The 21,439-nt window shown below is 37.2% G+C and overlaps 1 protein-coding gene across 5 annotated transcripts in view; it reads right to left on the bottom strand.

Annotated features, from left to right (window-relative positions):
• Positions 1-19,916, bottom strand: part of LOC133876192 (histone-lysine N-methyltransferase ATX2) — a 41,598-nt gene extending 21,682 nt beyond the window's left edge. For 3 of the 5 annotated variants that reach the window (XR_009901521.1, XM_062314478.1, XM_062314483.1), the window contains exons 1-24: positions 18,992-19,915; positions 18,786-18,837; positions 18,581-18,655; positions 18,265-18,484; positions 16,989-17,112; positions 16,757-16,861; positions 15,764-15,966; positions 15,311-15,403; positions 15,089-15,186; positions 14,292-14,459; positions 12,868-13,011; positions 12,524-12,571; positions 11,731-11,848; positions 11,587-11,652; positions 11,448-11,509; positions 10,983-11,039; positions 9,727-9,795; positions 9,427-9,625; positions 8,144-8,428; positions 6,848-6,909; positions 6,693-6,770; positions 3,891-3,986; positions 3,290-3,393; positions 3,064-3,210 (exon numbers count right to left, since the gene is read on the bottom strand). Coding sequence is in view for 4 of the 5 variants with exons in the window: in XM_062314478.1 (XP_062170462.1) it covers positions 3,069-3,210; positions 3,290-3,393; positions 3,891-3,986; positions 6,693-6,770; positions 6,848-6,909; positions 8,144-8,428; positions 9,427-9,625; positions 9,727-9,795; positions 10,983-11,039; positions 11,448-11,509; positions 11,587-11,652; positions 11,731-11,848; positions 12,524-12,571; positions 12,868-13,011; positions 14,292-14,459; positions 15,089-15,186; positions 15,311-15,403; positions 15,764-15,966; positions 16,757-16,861; positions 16,989-17,112; positions 18,265-18,484; positions 18,581-18,655; positions 18,786-18,837; positions 18,992-19,599 (3,276 nt within the window). In the remaining variant the exon portion in view is untranslated. Of the gene's footprint in view, positions 1-3,063; positions 3,211-3,289; positions 3,394-3,890; positions 3,987-6,692; positions 6,771-6,847; positions 6,910-8,143; positions 8,429-9,426; positions 9,626-9,726; positions 9,796-10,982; positions 11,040-11,447; positions 11,510-11,586; positions 11,653-11,730; positions 11,849-12,523; positions 12,572-12,867; positions 13,012-14,291; positions 14,460-15,088; positions 15,187-15,310; positions 15,404-15,763; positions 15,967-16,756; positions 16,862-16,988; positions 17,113-18,264; positions 18,525-18,580; positions 18,656-18,774; positions 18,838-18,991 lie in introns of all 5 variants that reach the window. The other 2 variants (XM_062314495.1, XM_062314490.1) reach the window with 2 other exon arrangements.
• Between the last annotated feature and the right edge of the window lie 1,523 nt (positions 19,917-21,439).

The following is a 21,439-nucleotide window of genomic DNA, read 5'->3' as shown; positions in this document are numbered from 1 at the left end:
GAACCACCTTGGAAGAAACATACCAAACCTGAGAAACACCCAAGGAGGAGCAAACAATCAGAGAAAGCTAGGCTATGGAACCACCGGCATCTACAGACCTAACCGAAAGAGACCCAATATGACGAACCTCATCACAAGTGGACATTGGGATGAGGACAACCTCTAGGGTGTTCTGGGCTACGAGTTGGGCATTCGGCAGGAACACAAAATGATTGGCGGCCTCATCTATCCTCTCCGGAGAGAACCTTGAATGCCGGATGTCAAGACTAGTGGTCACCGAGACAAGGACGACCTCCTGTGTTGGTTGAGCAACGAGCTTGACATACGACGGAAGCAAAACAGGACCACTAGCACCCTATGGCGTTGCCAGAGAAGAACCATCAAGCCGGAAAAATCACCAAACACAGATGTCAAGACCACCCACCTTCAGCAAAGTCTCCAACAAAGCAGAATTTGTGTTGGGTGAGCTAGGACCCTCGTGACCCGCACCCATACTCGACAAGAACCCAAGCTCCACCTCAGAGCCTAGAATGGGTTTGGAAATTAACTTGGGCCAGGGTTTACGCTTTGGAGCCCACTTCTTACCCCGCTTATTCCGCCCAATACAAATGGGCTTATGGGCATGCCCAAGCTTCTCCAGCCCTTCGAGAATAAACCGCAAGGCCCGATCCACCTCAATCTTCAAATTCATAAGATGACCCTTCCACGCCCAAGAAGAGATCACAAGATCCCCTTTCCTGACAGCCTACCCTCCCCCTCATCTGCAACACCAGAAAGGCAAGCAATGTTCCCTCAAACAGAGGAGCTCTGCTTGGCATCAGAAACCTTGCCCAACAAATTACCAATGGCAAAGTGGTCTTACCCAATGGGTCCTCAAGCCGCCCCATTGGAAAATCTACTGTCGTTGAAGGGCTAGCCTCTAATCTCAAAACCTCTACAAACGACGGCGCACTAACTTCTTCAAAGGCCCCTTGCCCACCGATAGGAACTGAACCCAAAGCCAACCCTGGTGCAACCTTATTCTGCTCTGCTGGAGAAGAATTACCAAACCCAAACCCAATCAAGGCTCCAAAAAACAAAAAACTTCACCTTACCCAATTCAGCTTCAAAACAGCACCAACCCCACCCTTCATAACCCTCAAGGTTCAAAGTGAGCCCTCTGTCCACCCACTGCATAAACCGCCACCTCCAAGAACCGACCGAAACTGTTACCACCACTTTGGACAATGAGCACCTTTGGTCCTCCATGAAGGATTTGACGAACTCCTTAGCACCAAGTAGCCGCATCAGCTCCACCACCGTCGAAGCAAGACATGCGGTACACTGGGAGCCTAAAAACCCCACAACGGAGAAGCCCCTCCTTTTTTCCAACTGCAACACTAAGGCACTTTCCACCACTGAGAAACACAAAGGTTTTCACTTCCACGAAGAACCACCTCTCCATCTCCAGTCTCATGCAACAACCACCACAAGGGAGCACACTAAAGGTGCCCCCACGAGCCTCCCTTGGTCTAGACAAGGGTCTACATCCTCGCAAAAACACTTGGAAAGGCTATGGCTCTAGAAAAATTTGGAAGAAAAATAAGAACCCACCACAAAATTCTAATAGCAACCGAGAACAACCCAAAATCACTCCAACACGATGTAAACCCAGAATACCAGAGCCTGTCCCGCTCAGAGACAATGAGCTAGGGCAGAACCCTAGCAGGACACGCCTACACGCTCCACCGCTAGAGAGAGAACAAAGAGTTTTGTTGAAGGTATACAACCAAACTTTTTTAAAGAAAATAAAATTATTAACGTTAAAAAGTGCATTACTAACTGCCCCATTCTTTCCCTCCAAATCCTTCCACTTTAGGGAGAAAAAAGTGGCCAAGTGGCTTCTCACTTCCTCCTTTCCTTTTCCTCCCAATTTAACCTCCCAACTGAGGAACTACCTCTATGTTTTCCCTCTTTCTATCCCCCAATCCCTCCATCTCAAATCAATTATGGGCTTTACTTGGTGCCTAACTAAATGGGTGCCACGAAAAAACCTTGTAAAAAATATATAGGCTCTTACATGTAAGTTGATGAATCTATTTAATATATGAACCATTCGCAATGTATGTGCCTTCAGATTTTGATATGCCCAATATCCATTTGTGATGTACAAGTTATTTTTTGTGGGTGACAACCAACTAAATTAGTAGGAGCCTCTTGTCACAAGAGGCTGGGGATTGAATCGCTCCTACAACAAGAAAGGGAGATTTTAAGAGGACTATCTCTTGTTGCATAGTCCAGACAATGGACCAAAAAAAGAAAAACGTATGGGCTTGTGTTTTGATACACTCAGTGATTCGATTTCTTAACAGGGATCAAAATTGGAATATATTCCTTGGATACATACAACGTAGACTAACCCTGTTCACAAGAGAAATCAAAATTAATTTTCTTACATGAGACTCAAACAAAATTTATTCAAGGGTCATTTAGGGTTCTCAACAAAAACAAGCAATGACTGCAAAGTCCCATTTCGTCCCACATTGCATGCAGCTTAATGATTTCCACTTGTCATTGCATCCAAAACCTCAGATTATTCTTAGTATTTCACCACTCCACCACATACTCTTTTAACAAAACAAATTTTTCAAATTAAACAAAATATGGACAGCAAAGTCCTTATTTTCTTCCAATGCATTTTATGTTCACTTTAATTATGTCATTGATAATAAACTGTACCTTACTGATGCCAGGAAATAATAAATACAAAATAAAATATAAGTCCACATCATATGACCTATAACTATGACTACAGGTGAGAGGTGTTAGTCTTCATTATACACCAAAAAAATGTAGTTATCTTTCACAGCCACATTTATTCTCTCTCCCAATTGTGTACATAATCAATTAAAAATCTAGATGCTGCATAAAACAATTACTGTTATTCTGACAAAGCAGGACATAATGTACAAGGTATCAACTTATTTCATGACTTGTATACCCAACTTGAATCAAGCAAATATTAAGGAAATTCCAAAAACAAATAGACATGAGGACAAAAAGACTGATGTATTGTTTGCTTACCTGTCTCATTCTCCTCTCCAATCTATTAATTCACTGCGGGGTGCATATAGCTTTGCTGCTCGCTCTTCTGATTCAATGTCATTAACTACACCTCGGCATCTTGGGAAGCCACAATAACATGCTAGCTGTTCATCAATTGAAAAAAATCTGCAATACAAAGATAAAAAAGTTCAGCACCTAAAGAAAATACGAAAGAAACCTGCATACATTTGAACTTGAAGAAAACCTATAATCATATGTGAGTTCCTCCCATCTCTTAATGTCTCTCTTTGCAAATATAATTATATGCTCGTCACCGTTGACACTTATAACTCTTGAATAGCAATTTGGCTGCACATAGAAAAAATACAATAGGTAAGCCAGTAAAATCTAAAATCCAGACCCCCCAACCAAAAATAATAATAATAATAATTTTTGTGGCATTGCTTCCACTAAAAACTCAATATACATGTAATATTAGAGCACCATAAAGTTCTTCATGACATGTGAATGGCTAGACAAAAGTCCCAAAGCTGGAATTATCTTATTATTGTTATAGAATTATAACAGCCAGTATAACTCTCCCACAAGATTTTGTTATCAGAGTTAGAAGGCCAAATACCCAAATACCCAGTGTTACTCCTGCCCAAGCAGAGTCCTAGGAGGAGAGATCAAGATACGGTCCCAACCATCAGTATTTTTGAAAAAGCAGTCACATATGACTTTGCATCTCATTGGTTAATGTGATTTTACATGGAATTATCAGATATATAAAGGCTGGTCTAAATGAAAAATTCTTCACAAGAGCAACAAACTGCATAAGCAAAGCAGGAGCAGATGATACGCACTTCACAAGAGTGGTTAATCAGATGAGCAATGCTTCCAGCCCTTGTAGCATCAATGACTCGTTCATCATCAATCCGAAACATATAAGTGCCAGCACCCTGCATGAGGAAAGGTCAACAACTTTTTGGAGAAGCCCTTTTTTTTTGTCATTTGATATGCTAGCAATGCAACAATTACCAAAACAAACAAATACATACAAAAATATTCCTATTTCTATCTTATGAACAAAAACAAATCTCAAGTGGAAACACAAGCACACCTACAAAACTAACCAGGAGAGATACACCTGATTGTGGGCTTCAAAGACATTTGAAAAACAAGCAATTCGAACAATGCACACACACACACACACACCCCAAGCTATAAAAAAGAAGAAACAGGTAAGTATGAGATTTTCTTCTTTCGTTAATATATTCATTCCTAATGCAGATCCTGTGCATCCACAGTCCTCACACACACCAAGCTATAAAAAGAATAAACAGTTAAGTATGTGATTTTCTTCTTTCATTAATATATTTATTCCTAACGCAGATCCTGTGCATCCGCAGTCCTCATCACATACTTCATCAGAACTGGAATCTTCAAATAAAGATTCATCTTCAACTATTGCTATTCCATATTCCTTCTCTTCATCTCCAGACTCCTTAAGAAGAATATTACATAGCAGATCTTTAAGCTTCCCGCTTACACTAAGCTCATTAATTTTTTGCTGGGTTTGATATATTTGTTTGTGCACGCACGCGTCTATAGATATATATCCACCCAAAAAAAAAAGAGCCCCAAAGAACCTAATGGAAAGGTATGAACATATCTATAATATATTATTTGACCATACCAATAATGACTACAGCCACATCCTTGAGCATAATGATATTATTAGCCAGCGTATGTATATTTGCTCTCTATATGTAAATAATTATTTTATTAAAAACAGGAGAATACCCAATTATAAAGTTAGTATACTAAATTTACTCCTAAAGAATTATGGTAGGAACGGAATGAGCGGCTCTTTGAAGATGTAGAGACTTCAATGGTGGAGCTACGAAAGCATTTGATTAATATGTTATATTTTTAGATAGCGTCCCCCCATTGCTTGAATGATTTTAATTATTGTAAAAACAAATAATATTTGGCTTTTCAAGCTTTCTCATCTTGTGAGCATCTATTGATTTATATAGAGTTTATACATGATACAAGATAACATCAAAGTACTTGCTTCCTAGTCTAATACCATCTCTTAGAGATAAACCTAATCTAATTACAAAACTGTGATCAGCAGCCTAAAGTAAACAAATACAGTTCAAACTCTTCTAGTAAATACAGGTAGGATTCTATCTCTTTAGGAACCGGTTGTCACTAGTAGTTGTGATCAACCGGGTTTCTCCTTAACACACTCACTAGGACTCTTATTAGTTTGAATAGAGTTAGGAGTGTGTTGTGCTTTAATACTTATGTGGACTTTTTAAATTTATTCTCTTCTCGTCCCATTTAGGGGCTTTCTTGTATATTTCTCGTGTATAAAGGTTGCGCCTCTCTGCCCTTTTATTGTATTGAATTCCAATTACTTATCAAAAAAAACATATGGTTTTAATTGTTTTAATTTAAAACTGTAATAAATTCTAAAAGTGGAATGGACACTAACTAAGATATATACCCAATCATACAAAATTTTCAAGAATAAAGATTTGAACGAGATTAGCATAAGTTCAACCCTTTCAAAATCTGGCAATTCCTTTCTCTCTGATTTTTTCACATAAGATACAACAGAATAAACTTCCAAATTCAACTACTCTCAAAACAACTATATTTATGTAGGAACAACTAAATATAAAAGAACCTACATAAAACTTACCATGCATGTCTGCAGGAACATTCATATATTATATGTATGAATTAAACAAGATTAAAAATAATAGAGTCTAAATTTAGAGGAAATGAGAGAGCGAGAGAGAGCGAGAGAGAGAGAGAGAGAACTAACAAGCACAATGGCTATTATATATCAATAGTTAGCAACATAACACCATGTTTAGGAGTTTCAAGGGAGAGGAGAGGAGATTATAGCAGGTACTTATCTCTTCCTATTCGGCAGAAGAAAGAAGTTTGGTTCAAGAGTGAAAATGAAAATAACGGATAAGATATCTTCTAAATTGACAATAAAGGGATATAACGGATAAGATATCTTATAAATTGACAATAAAGGGATACAACTGACAAGGTTTTGCAAGGAAGTTATTGGAATTTGAATAAATTATTAGGGGTAAAAAGGTAGGTATAGAAAAACAAATTATATCGGTATCCCCTTTGTCCTCGATTGAGGGAATTGAAAAAGGGAGTTTTTAGGGGATACAACCCCCCCCCCCCCCCCCCCCAAAAAAAAAAAAAAAAGATTCCATCAAATCCTCTCTCCTGCCCAAAAGAGTAGATCCAAACAAGGGAAATGGGATCCTCAATCCTTTACCCTCTCCTTTCTTCTCCTCTCCCTCCATCTAAACTGACAATAAGGCATTCTCCCTTTAACAAAGCTGAACTACCAATATACACAGATTTAAGATTTCCAATAATCAACTATACAAAGACCTCATTGACTCTCTTTCCCTTAATAGATAAATGCAACAATTCTGCAACCTAACAGCTATTGCTTGAATAGAACCAAAAGTGCCCTTAACAGTCAATTTAGACGATTAACCATAAATAAACTTATGATACTCTCAAAATCTTTCGTACTCAATCAACTCGGTAGGAAATAGCTAATAGAAAAAGGCACATATATCAATAAGCACATCAACACTATCAAAAACACTTACCACTAATGAATTGTATATAAAGCGCTCTCTCCTGTCAGCTATAGGAGGTCTAACAAGTTCACCGGTGTACTCAATCACCTGCAGAAATTAAATGTTAGTCTTTCATTTCGCATGCATTTATAAGGGATGATATAATAATAAGCAAATTACTTTACCATGTCTCCCGCTCTATGTGGATGCTTTGCGAAGATGCCAAATCCATGGATTCCAGATTTCCCTATAGTTTTTTTTTTAAAAAAAAAAAAACACGCCACAAAAGCCAAAATCAGGCAAATACATTATATTTATATATATAGTCATTGCCTATTGCTTGTCCCGTATGCATAAGACTACTAATAGCGATGATACCAAATAATTTATTGCAAGACCTAGTGAAATGCTCTGGTTTTCATGTAGTAACCTCGGGAAGGGGACGTGATATTTTGATTATATTTTTTTTCTGACTTATCAAAAAAAAAAATCATTGCAACACAAACAGATGAACAATACAAAAGGTCAAATACCTGTGTTTAAAAGATTCATGAAAGTAGATAACGAAAGTGGAAATCATTAAATTAAGGCTCAAAACTCAAGGACACTTGAGCGAACGAGAATGTACACTAAATTGAAAATGTGTAAAACTATGGCATGAAATTAGCAGAATTTCACGTGAGTCGTGACTAATGGAACAATAAATTCCTAAGAATTGGGCCAACTAGACCAGGAAAACTCCATGAAAAAATTAACAGTTGTATAACTGACCAAAGAATTAATGCAACAACAGGTTTCTGATTTTTTGACATGGTATTGGAGCGTGATTTGGTTATGAGACCTAGTCCATCTCACGACTATGGTAAGACATCGCCTGGTAAATTCAGCAGAATTGAACCATGTAGCATTATAATTTTAAACAAAAAATTATTATGTGGCATTATCTTCAATAACAATATTTGAAATTTCGGTTTCAGACAAACAACAAGACGGCAGAAGTATCGTTCACTGTATATTTTCATGGCATTAGTATCATTCACTGTATATTTTCAAATAATTATAATCTATGGTGGATGAGAGCCTTCACAGCTTGAAAGAGAACAAATTCAGGAAGAATATAGACACCATTACCAAAAGCCCAAAAAGGTACAATATTTTTAACAAATGATCAAGGTCAACAGGGCATCTACCACTCGCTTCAACCACACAAAGGAAAAAAAGAAAAAAAAAAAAAAAAAAAAAGTAACATAAAGCAAAACAAAATAATTTTTTTGGAGTAACATTGGCAAAAGTGAGTCATTGGATGGAAGATAAATTATCAGTGAAAAAGAAAAAGAAGGAAATAGAAATGACGTAATGAATTCAGGGAATATATCAAGACCATAAACAATAAGATACATGCAAAACTGAAGATAGCAAGAAAATAGAAAGAGATAACATTGATTCTTGTGAAAGTTGTTAGAAACAAAACCAATTCTTACCAAATGCTAGTCTCTTTCGGAATGTCTCCCTCATGTATCTATATTTCTCAGCCATAGAAAGTATATTGTTAGGAGCATCAAGCTGAGAGCTTTTCAGCCTCTGAAGGGTAGAAGAGAACTTCGAGCCAATGACTCCATATGAAGGCATCAAGTTGCCTGAAAATGTATGTTGGCTGTAACCACCGACTAAGTAAGGCTGGTTCTGTACAAACAAGCGCTTCAAGGAAGCAGCAGCAAGGGCTTCAGGCTCTTTCCGTCCTCTTCTACCAAAGTAATTGTAAGGTTCTGCCAAAGAGTGGGAAAGAAAAATTACAAACCAAAATGAAGGGACCTTAACTAACAAATCCTGACAAACTAAATAACTAATCAACCACCCATGTTGGACCTAGTTAACAGAAGAATTTATGGAAAATGCGAAAGTTAAATGGCAGTGAGTTGGCGAAGAATAGAGGCAGCAGCAGTGGGAGCCACAGGTGGAGGGAGAATGAAGTGCTAATTACAGAGTTAGATGAATAGTAAGGCTTATGCCGAAGTGCACCGACTCCTTTCTTCACTCGAAAAGGGGGAGACCTGTTCTCTAAGTCAGTGGCCGGCTTCAATACTGCTTTCTTTACCTTCCCCCAAGCAAGGATAGAGAATATCTCCTGCCTTGAGGCCAATAAGAAGGATTGCAAAGGAGAGTGAGAGGTTGGTGCGGACGAGAGGTCAATAGGTTGAGAGGAAGACAACTAGGGTGCCCTAACGGTACCTCATTCAATCCTTAGTTAGCTTCTTGAATAACTCTAAGCAAAGGTATTATTATCGCTTAGCGCTTGTGCTAAGGAGTCTTGTTTCCCCCATCAACACGAACTGATTCCATCAGCTTTTGATGGCTGACTGGTGTAGAGGAAAACATAACGTCCATTTAATCACCAAAGTGTCAGAATAACAACCAGGGCTAACAGTTCAAGGAGTCGAATGTAATTCCCCTTAATAAAAAGTAAAAAATTACTATAAACAGCCATAATTATTACTATTCCAGGCAAAGCTACCTGAAACATGGAAGCTGGCATCAGAACACACACACGTAGAGAGAGAGAGAGAGAGAGAGAGAGAGAGAGAGAGAGAGAGAGAGAGAGATGATATTTAACATAGAGAAGTAACTGGTTACAAAGAGCAATATAATCACAATTATATTCAGACAGAAACAGAGGGAGAGAAGTGAAATAACAATTCGTGAAGTGTATGTAGCAACAGTACTATAAATATAAATACACAAGAATATTGAATGTCTAATAACATACCACTGCGAGCACAGCCAGATGGATTAGATGGTGGTGTATAGTCCGAACACTGACGAGAAACTCGCCCAAGACGTTCATCAGCAGCTGAACGCTCATTAGAGGGCTGCCTATGCTTCTTGCAGAAGGAAAGTAGACGGATGCACTGATCTTCTTCATCATCATCTACAGCAAGCAGATATAATCTGTCCTCATCTTCAAGCTATGCAATCATAGAAAATAACTAAATAAATATATAAACAATATGCAAATGAACCATATGAGAAGCATTTCTGAAGACGTGATAATGAGAAGAAAGTATACCTCAACACACAAACCAGCAGCGCGTGCACAAAGTGGATGATATGCTACATAACAAGTATTGTTTGAGCACTGTAAACAATTTCAATTTAGAAAGAATTCATAATCAGAAGGAAGAAAGACCACAAATGTAAAATGAAGTTTCAAAAATGTATAGATTCTTTTTCAGTCTGAAGCAAGCTGATGCAGATAAAATTTATATTTTACAATCTAGGCATGTTCCATACTTTAAGTACAATAGAAGAAGAAGAAGAAGAAGAAAATTGGTTAGGCCTACTTCATTTGTGATCCTACATTCTTCATTCTGAGGGCAGCAATCAATTAAGAAAAAAAAAGTACATCTTTCAGGAAATATATTTCTGCTTTACAGGTAACTTTGAAATAACTTCAATTCTTTCTAAAGTAGGTTACACTTTTCTTTATTGTGGTATTCTCCATGTGTACTTGGGAGTGCCTTACGCTTTTAATGATATTTCAATTAATTATAAAAAATTAAAATAAATGAATAAAACTTTTCTTTATTGTGCAAAATTGTTACTCTAATTAGAGCAGATTGGTACATAAAAGAAGATTATGTGTAGCAGGCGCACAACAATCAAGTACATTAATCTGTTTTCTAAACAGAGAACAAAACAGTACATTTCACTAACAGAGTATAAATCCAGTTCTTGTTATAAAAAAACTTCTCAAATAATCTAAAGATCAACTACCATCTCCACCAAATAATATGAAAGGGTGCAGACTTTGTTGCGAGATTTGTTGAAATATACGGTCTAGGCTAAGAAAGACATTAAGAATTGAATCCCGGAAGATATTGTTAAGGCATGGTTTTTTTGTTAATGGTACCTTCATCCACGAGTTGGGGCTTGGTCTCTCCTATATTAACATCTAGCAATCTCCATGTGCAGAGTGAAACTTGGGTACACGACATAGTTTCTTTTACACCTCAGTTGCATGTTCTACAACATATCTACATAATTTGTGCATTCTACAAAGTAAATAAATTTTGTTAGGGCATGCTAATAGTTTGAAGTTCTTTGGTCCCTCATGCAAAGATGTCAAGAAAAGAAGGGCCTCCATATGATATCACTAAAACAAGAAAAATTGAAAAGAAAGAAAGAACAATTTGGGGGACTCAGTAGTAACAGGCTAAGGAAAGAAGTTGGCATATTTGGAGTGGAGTTACCATGGAAAGCAGCTAAACGTGAAATAGAGAACCATTGAAATTAAGCCTACTATGATAAGAATAATGAACCTACTTGAATGCAAGCTCCATAAGATACACCACAGATGCTACATAAAAGCTTCCAGCGGTCCTGTTAAACATACAAATATAAGAAAGTAATAATTTTTATTTTATTTTATTTTTTTGATAAGTAAGAGAAATATCATTAAAAAAGCGCAAGGCGCAATCAAGTACATAGGAAAATATAAGAAAGTAATAATGATAAATGAATACAAATAAAGGACTAGTGAGAAAGGAAAAACACTCTGCTGAATGTTGATGATTAGACTGTTATGATTCTTAAGGTTCATAGTGAAGACTTGAAGAGTTCACCACAGCAATTCACTTAATCCTCAGAATGAAAATATCATAAAGATCATTTTCTTAATTGAAAACATTAAATAACAAATCTAGATCATACGAATATGAAAACGCGTTCAATATGACAAAAGAGATACCTTATTGATTCTTTTTTTTTTTTTGATAAGTAAGAAGATACCTTATTGATTCTACTTAGCCCATCAATAGGCTCCATTCTTTTGACATCAGATAAGCAAGTTTCTGCAGCATATTTGGTGAGTTAAAACTCACAATAAAATATCTGAATAACCAAAAATCTGAACTATACACTCACGAACCAGGTATCCATATGGCACATGCCAGATGAGCCCAACGCCCATCAGTTGTAGGCTTCATTGCACCCCCTAAAGAAGAGTCATTTCACAGATTCAATATCGAATGATCCATGGCTTTACATAAAAGTTCTAATGATATTTGAGTACCTATAACAGGACAAAGGCAGCAAGGTGGCGGAGGGTTGGGAGCCCCTGGTCGACATAAGTTGCATAACCATAGCACTCCATCAACAGGTTCTAACTCTCCATAGCATCTAGCATGGACCTAAGCAAACAGCAAAGGCAAATATAGGTTGCATAGACATAAGCATCTTCACTAAAAATATGAAAGCAACCATGAAAAAGGTAGATAGGAAGAAAGAAAATGACTCTCAAGAAATGAATAAACTAATAAAGCAGAGGAAGAATTGTTGAAAACAACAGCAAAGATGAGCAAATTGTTTGACTAACAGTAGATATAATCTCTTGATAGAGAAATCAACTCATACTCTTGCACGGGATTTAAAATGTGACCTCACCCTCTACCCCTTGTTTATAAGGGGGGGGAGATTCCATTCAATATAAAGACCATTAGCACTAACAGAAGATATGATGGAACAATGTCTTCTATTTAGACCAACTGCTCTACTTGTATGATCCTTTTTTTTTTAAGTAATAAATTTAACAAAAAAAGGCGTAAAGCGCCCCTACGTACACAAGAAGTATACACAAGAACAAACAAAACTGCCTACAAGAAGAAACCCAAATAAACCCTCAACCCTAAGACCCTCAAACCCATAACCCACATGGAGCATACACGCTATGGCGCGTGAGCCTTGCCTTTCCCTCCCCGAGAAGACACGCTTGCATCGCCGTAGTTAAAAAAGCTATTTAGGTTCAACACCATGATCCTAATATGCCATGAAAACGACATCACAGAAACAAATAAAGAAGCCCTTACCATCATTCTGCATTTATCACATTGCAGGAACAGATTGTTTTCATACTCCTATAAACAAAACAAGCTCAATCAGCCAAACCATACAACATACAGCATCGAAATCATATATAGGTCAACTAGAAAGGAAAAAAAATGAAGGTGGGATGAACAAATGAATAACCCCCACCCAAAACAAAAAGGTAAATGCAATGCTCCCAGAGAGAAACATGCTTCCAAAGATAGGAACCCATTTTCAATCTTCTATTAAACTAAATAAAAAATAAAGCGAGGACAGCAAACAGAGTCAAAAGAAATGTTATGCAAGAGTGCCAATGAAAAATCATGCAATAGAAACTGGCTTTCACCTCATCCATGTGGCAAACACTGCACTTGTCAAGGTCTTTCCAGTCAACACGAACAGGTCTGTACCCAACAGGCGGGTCTTGATATCTTCTAGAGGCTAACTTGCTCGTAGAGAATTTTGAAGGAAGTCTAGATTTAGATAACCCCTGTACCATTGACACTCATTTCAGACTATAAATTAGAGCATAAGGTCTAGGGAAGATCAGAAGGTTATGTGAATATTTAACCAATGACAAATTCTCGCTGGCTCTCAAAAAGTTTCAAAATAGTACAAAAATTAACCGTCACATTTGCCAGCTAATGGTTACTAGATAACTATTCACTAAGCAACAAGAAAGATTTATCCATTTAGAAAAATGAATGTTAAATATCATTATTCCTTGCTGTAAGAATTCATGTAAAACATCAATATAAATTATATAATTATAAGAAATAATTGGAGTGTTCCTTAGCATATCAACTGGTGCACGACTTCCAATAAACTACATATATGAAACCTAGACTTGCTCAATGCACTACAGCTATAAATTATGGAGGTGTTCAAATTAGAGGTCAGACTCAATCAGCATATGTGAGTCAAATGATCCTCAGATTGCAAAGGCAGACACCGTTCAACATGACTCCACAGTAGAATTGGACAACTGGACTTAAGACAGTTGGAAAGGTCTGCTGGAGATTTGAAATTTCAAATCAATTGCAATGGCAGGCACCATTCAACATGACTCCACACTAGAATTGGATATTTTGAATGAATAGAATACCAATTTGATCCCATACCCAAAATAAAAAAATCTGATCTGAATTTCAATAGTTTTTTCCCTTTTTCAAATAATAGAATATTTAATATGATTCATACACAAAATAAAATCTGATTAGATTATTACTTTTTATTTTTGTAATAATAATCCACATGTACACAGACTCCCAAAGTGACCCAAACTAGCATCGCAATTGGTACCACCACCCCAAGTAGCAAACCAACTAATCCTACCCGCATCATACTGTGTACCAAGCACAAGAGCATACCACATTCCTGTACCCGTACCACAAACCCAAACGTAACATGTTCCAAGTATCTTTGTTCACAATTACAGATACTGTACCAATTTCGACAAAAAGGTCACAAAAATGATCTTCATGTATGGAGCTCCTAACTGTATGGAACTCCTAAATGTTAAAAATGTAAATAGATAACTATGACTTGAACATCACTTTAAGGTAAAGATTTATTCAATTTCCATATAATTTTTATAGCACAACAAACAAATTCAGAAGAAAGGAGAGAATAACCAAAATACAGTAACACTACAGGGGCCGACTCATTTCTAGACGTGGACATAGCAAATGTCCAATTGAGAAGAAAGGGAGCAAATGGAGTTAAGTGCAAACTAAAAAAATTCAAGGGAAATGTTATTTAATGTTATACCTGTATAAGCTTCACAACTTCAGGATTGGAGAAGCCAAACATATCGGAACCAGATTTATAAATCCTTTCTCCACCTTCAGCACCTGAACAATCAGAGCTACTCGTTTGTATTTTTCTGATCCTTTTGTATATTTTATCCCAGCAGTCAGATGGAGTGGATCCCTTAAACTGTACAGGAGAGTAAAAAGTAAAATACATACATAGAATAGATATGTATGTAGACATATATGTTTACACATCAAGCTATGCCGTAATGCAAGGGCAAGCATACATATACAAGAATATTGAAAAATCAAGAAGAAACAAATTTTGTGCTTTGGCCTAATAAAAAGAAACACAATCTATTAGAATATTTGAAAGCGTATAGTGCAAAATGTCCAATGAAATAGATGAGAAAACAACATTTTAAATGAAAACAAATTAATGTGGATTTATTAAATGTTTCATTCAATGTTAGCAGTCATTTTCAACCCATTCTAATATCTAACCCTTTTCCTACAATACCACCCAAACCAAGAACATATGACAAAGTGATTGTCTTGCTAAACATGTGATAATGTGTATACAGATGCAAATAGTCAAATATCTAGTTCTAGATTAAAAAGAAAATCCAAAAATTTCTAATTCAGTGATGCTAGAGCCTATACACAGTCATCACTGATTCATGTGAGAGCTACAAAGAGGATAAACATGTGAAGAAAAGCAAAGAGATCAGCACAAGCATCATCAAATGTAACAAAAGAGTTAGAGTGACCATGAACTCATATAACAGGTTCATTTCATCACAATACAAGTACCTGCTCTCCATCATCTAGCGTCACTCTAAATAGAGGCCGAACCTTTGATTCAGCATTTCTCAACACTTCCATCTTATATAATGCGCGAATATTGGGATCTGAATCCCCCAGCATCAAAAGCAAAAATGTTATGAAAATGGCATCGTAATTAAGATTATCAAAGAAACTTAAAATATGAAGTGTGGCAACAGCACTGTGATAGGCAAAAAAGAGATTCTCCACCAGTTATTGAAGTAAACTGCCTCACAGCAGTATATCCTTCAGGCCAAATGAATCTCTCGTCCTGGAAATACTCTGAGTCCTTGACGATCTTTCCTGCAAGAACATTTCATATGCTCATGAGCAGAATGGCCGTCTATGAACCCCATCAATCAAATAATTCAAATACTGTTCTCTAAATGCAGTTTTGACATTTTTTAATAAAAGTATCAGATCCCGGAGGGGTGATATAATTATCCAAACAAGTATTGTGTTTCCTGTCTGAAGATGTCAAAGCAAAAAAATAAAAGAATGATGATGGTGCCATGTCCTGAGTTCAACTCCCAAAGCTGAGTTCTCAAGAATAACACCTCAGTCACAAATGCAACGTGAAAATTGGAGAAATACATGAGACAAGCATTTGTATACAATGTCTTAGCTTATAGGAAGGAGAAGTTCAAGTCTATAGAGAATTACCGAGGCTCATAATTTTCAAATCCCCAATTACATAGGGAGAAGTTCCAAGGCCATCTAGCGCTCCCTGAATCCCTACATCATCTATGCAATCTTCACCTGTATCTGTACTCCCTCCATCAGATTCACTTGCACTTACATTATCAGTAGTAATTCCATTTTGCAGCTGAAGCATTCTTCTTGGAAGCTTTTGTTCACTCAAATACCTGATTAAAGCCACACGATTGCAATAACTGGTATCTCAAGTGTCAAGAAAGAGAGCCAAGTGGACTCTTTTGATTCAAATGACATACAGATAGTAGCTAAAAATGCACTACAAAGGACTTGTAATTAAACCACAAATTTTAAAACTGATAGGGCAAAGGTCAAATGGCCAGGAGCAAGGAATATTCAGGGAAACCTTAATGCAATCAGAAAACCTCAAAAGATATGAGAAGCAACTAATATCCAAATATATCCAGCTTATTCAGATTTTAAAGCCCAGAAGTCTTTTAACAGTCATGAAAATTTGTCACTAGATAAGGCAAGCTGGTAAGTGTGGCCATCAACAGGAACAAAAATTAGCTCATGGAAACTTGCTTCCCAGGCCTATGTTCACATTGCACAACTTATTCAAACTGCAATTGCAAAGAATATATTTTATAAGGACACAAGCACAAGGATCTGCAATGATCATACAATAATCTCAAAAACCACTTCTGACATAAGCATACCTATATTGATGAAAATTTGTGATGAAATGAACAAGGTTTTTTGATAAGTAATAAAGATTTTATACTGGTAATATAACAATATATACATATATAGATAGATAGATAGATAAATAGATACACACACACACAAACACAACTAGTCTAAACCCTGAAACATCTAGAGCAGGCATGTCAATATTGTGTAAAATAGGAAACTTGGAGGCTCATATGACAAAAACATTCACAGTGAAACACATTTCCCACATTGCTTAAGCTGAAAATGAACTCTAATATATAAACTTACGTTTTCGCTTCTTCCAAGCTTCGAATGAAGCGAGGTTTCTTGCATTTCAGGTGGAAAGAAGAAAGGAGTCCCTTGAGAAATGAGATAACTCGTTTGACTTTAATCCTGGATAATCACAAGAAAAAAGCTATGATGTCAGCTTCAATAAGATTGGTCCAACATATGCATTTATTAAACTTTTTAGTGCAAATGACAAACATAAAATTTCCTTCAGACTTAAAGGATTACAAACCTTGCAAAATCATGTGTACCAAAAAATTGCACCGGAACTGATCTTCCTCTCGAAATTTTGCTTAAACCTTTATGATCGCCAATGAGTGATTCATCCACAACAAATGCTGGCCACATAGCATGACCTGCACGAAAACAATTGAAAGAAGTTGGATGAGGAATCCATTGACCAACTCTTACTTCACTGTGATGTTGAACAGGATATATGCAGCTTTTTTTATATTTTGTTTGGGGTGGAGTGGGTTATGCCGCGATGGGTGCTGGATTTGTTGAGTAGTTGCCAGTTGGGTCGTGGTCAAGTTAAGCAAATTTGGAAGCATATTCTTTTATGTGTCATGTAGGGTCTTTGGTGTGAGAGGAATGCTCAACACTTTGAAGATGTAGAAATGCTGGTGTTGGAGTTGTGTCAAAACGTGCTTAATACTTTATTTGTATGGGTCCCGGCTCATCATAGCCAGAGTTGTGTACGTTTGCAGAGTTTTTAATTTTTTGCTCTCCTATTTTCTCTTTTTAGGGGCACTTTTGTATGCTTCTTGTGTACTACGGTTGCGCCCTCTGCACTTTTTAATGATATGACATTATTTATCAAAAGAAGTTGGAGTAAAAATTAAACAATTAACAGGTGAATGTACAACAATAGTAGTAAAAATCATATTGCATATTATGAACTGAAAATAATTTCTAAATTAAATTCTGAAAGTGTACAAAAGACAAACAATACCCAAACCATACGAATTAGGTATAATAAGAACTATTAGCAACATAGTGGTGCATAACAACTGACTGTACACAGCTACTTATCAAAAAAAAAAACTACTGACAGTACACAGCTAGTGTCACTGACTCAAAGGAAGTTCCACTGGACTTTTAGCAGAAGCAAATACCAATGCATAGGCTACTATAAATTACTTCTGCTATTAAACCCAACATAAGCTAGAATCAACATCAAAAAGCAGTACAAGTAGTTATGACCACAAAGTTGCAAAGCAGAACTAAAATGTTAGTAAAAGAAAAATACAATTGTTAATAGTTAAACCAACTTTTAGTTACCCGAGATCCAATTAATTCATAAGGTGTCAAAATGCAATGGGTTATACTTAATGACAGCCAAGAATATTTTCTCATTTTTATAACTCATGAAACAAAAGGTGCAATGTCTATCTCAAAATGAAGTCTCCAGGCTTTTCTTTTCTATTTCTCTTTTTGGTCTACATATTATCTCCAAGTTGCCCAAAAAAATTAAAATATTCAAAAAAAGACAAAGATAAAGCACAGACCAGTAAGCTTGGCCCATATGATATCCCCAGGCTCAAGCTCTTGGCAATCATCCAAACTTGCAGCCAACACAACCATCTCATTGTAATCATAGACATCACCATCCATACTCTTAACACTGCAACTCAAGTTCAAACGCTGCATCTCTTCATGAGAAATATAGAATTTAACTTTTTCGTTTGAAAGAATCAGCTCTTCTTTATCGCCATCTTCATATTCTACCTGCATTGGCTCAAATGAATGCCGAGATACTGGTGCAAACCTTCAAGAATTCGAATGGTTAAACAAGAAAAAAAAAATAGAAATGAGAACCCATACATGATGTCGATTAGCCTCAGGATTGTAACCCACAAGTCGACCAGAATACCAATCAGCATCCAATGGCCAATAAACCTGAACTCAATAAAATTAATTTTCTAAAACAATTGCAAGAGTATGACCAAATTCAATGAGGCAAGGTCTAGACTTCAAAATATATATACATATAAAAAATAAATAAATAAAAGGCTTACAAAGTTCTTGCCTTGCATTGTAATCCAATAAATGTTTTTGGATCAACGCTGTCGAAACTCAACCTGTTAGAGGCAAAATTAAAATTGTCCCCTGTCAATCCAGATTTTCACAAGTTCTAATCGAAAAAATAAAACCCTCAAGGAGAATTGCAGTGAATGCTTTTGCTAAAAACAAAAAGAAAAAAAAAAATGAAAGGTTAATGCTTCCAACACTCACCTGACCCATCTCTTAGTGGAAGGTGAATCGGGCAAAACGTTGTCGCAATTCTGCGAAGAATTTCGCCTTCTTTTCCGCAAATTACTATTACTACCATTAATGTTATTGTGAATTCGGGAATCCCTCAATCGCGGCCCATCCAGGTTGCGCAAGACGCTGGAGTCGACGCCCAACTTCACCAGCTCACTGCTCCCAAATCTCCTCTTCTTCTTCTTCTTTTTGTTCAACAATCTCCCCCCTATCTTCGAGTCCTCACCCTCATCAAACTCACAAGTTTCCCCGTCGCGAGAGATTAAAGAATCGTACAAGGAGGAATGGTGGAATCTCTTGGGGCGGCGAGAGTAGACGTGGATGAGAGGGGGTCTATGGAGGAGAGGGGATGGTTTGCTATTGGGATCGTTGTCGAAATCATCGACGACGAGCTTGCGGGCTTTCACCTTCTTCGACATCACGTTGGAGGAGCCGCTGGCACTCACGCTGACGCTGACGCAGCAGGGTGAAGTGGCGGAGTACACGTGGTCGAGGGGGAGATACCTAATGGGAGTGCCGCCGGCCGTGTGGACATCGATGGCGGTGTCGTCTTCGTGGTGCTTGAGAGCCAATGCCATGGATTTTTGGGGGTAGGGAGGCGAGGAGGAGAGAGCAAAAGCACGAGTGCTTGGCCTTACTTTTGCTCTCTCTCTCTCTCAGTCGCAGACACTGGAATGGACCAAAGCCTGGAAAAGGAGGGTGGATTAGGGATTTAAAAGCGCTGATGGAGGATGGGGATCGATTTTTGGAGGGAGGGTTTTCGCCAAAAAATCGGTTTCCCGCCGTGAGGTACAATGCTTATGCGATAGATCGAAGTCGCTCAAAGGACAGTGAAAATATCCACCGGTGCTTTTAATGAATTAGGGAAACGTTCGAGTACCTCCCACAAAACTCCCTTTTAATTTCAATGTCCCTCAAACTTTAATTTGTGTTCATGTTTGTTCCCAAAGTCAACAAAAAAAAAAAAAAAAAAAAAACGAAATTATTTTAATAAGATAAAAATGCCCTTATAAATTTAAAAATTAAAATTAAAAACAAAAAAATTACAAAAAAAAAAAAAGTTGGAATAGGGGTAGCTCGACCAAGTGGGAGTGGCCCCGCCACCCTTTCATTTTTTTAAGGTGATCGAACCACTCTCAATGACTTTGGAATCTCACTGTAAGTAATTCTGAATTCTGAAGCATCGAGCTCATGATAGAGGGGTGGACCGGGTGCGCCTCCACGAAGCCAAGTTGGAATGAGAAGGAGAGTGAGGCCATCCTCTCAACATTACAAGAGAACATCGAAAGAGGAGCCATGAAAACTTGGAGGCCGTTGACGACGATAAGGCCACTATTAAAAAGATCAAGACTCTTCGCCTCCACTCCATTGATGAATACCTTGGCAGAGGCAATGGTGTAGTTGCCATTCTTGGACCTCTGGGAGGTGACGATAATTTAGCGGCCTAGGCTTAAGGTGTCAATCCTAGAGGCGAAACGGAACTTCCGAAGATAGTTGATAGTGAATGCACCATGAACGATGTGTTCATGGAGGATGTTGGCAACAGAGCAAGGGTCACAAGCCCAAAAGGGGGAATTTGAGGGAGCAAAGAGATTGAGGGACTGGTCTAGGCCATAGAGGTCGCGGTTTCGAAGAGAGAGGATGCGACGGTGCAAGCTCGTGGAAGCCGAGATGGGAAAGGATTGCAAGAAGAGATGTTGGGAGAACGGTTTTTTTTTTCAATTTTTTTATTATTTTTATCTTGATTAATGTTATTTTTGTCATTAAGGTATATTGACAATTTTTTGTAGTTTTTTTTTTTCTTTTTGGGGGAGGAAGGGAGACATTGACTCAAATTAAAGTTTGGGATGGGACATTAACAATTAGGTAGTATGTGAGCATGCAGACTTTTTCCATGAATATATGCTTTTATCAGTATCAGTTATTTACTCATAAAATCTTTTTCCCATTTTTTATTGGTTTAAGGAACGAGGAATCTTACAGACCACACCAATATTGCACTTCTATCTTATTATGATGACATGACAGTGTGTAATAAGGATTCAGCTTAGGTTGTGTAAAAAAAACACTAACATATTTAATTCTCAATTTGTCATGGAAAATCGATTCAGGCTACAAATCTTTCTTCTTCAATGTTGTTATACCACCACCGCTCAAACTTAAATCCTAAGAATACTAGCTTAGAGCACATCCAACAGCATCATGTAAAATATATAACCAAAAAATGCAATTTTCTATTTTAGTTACTGTTTTTTCTATACACTCTCCAGCATATTCTTTATTGTCTTATCTACTTTCTTTTAAATATTGTCACATTCTTTTTTTTTTTCTTATTATATTATCAACTTTGAATCGTCTAAGACCTCTAACTCCTTCGATACTACATTCAAACTTGGAGACTTGCTCAACTCAAAACCT

This window comes from Alnus glutinosa, chromosome 1 (assembly GCF_958979055.1).
Source record: "Alnus glutinosa chromosome 1, dhAlnGlut1.1, whole genome shotgun sequence".
In the NCBI taxonomy this organism is placed as follows: domain Eukaryota; kingdom Viridiplantae; phylum Streptophyta; class Magnoliopsida; order Fagales; family Betulaceae; genus Alnus; species Alnus glutinosa.
The sequence above is the reverse complement of the archived record's forward strand: the minus strand, read 5'-3'. Positions and strand labels throughout refer to the sequence as shown.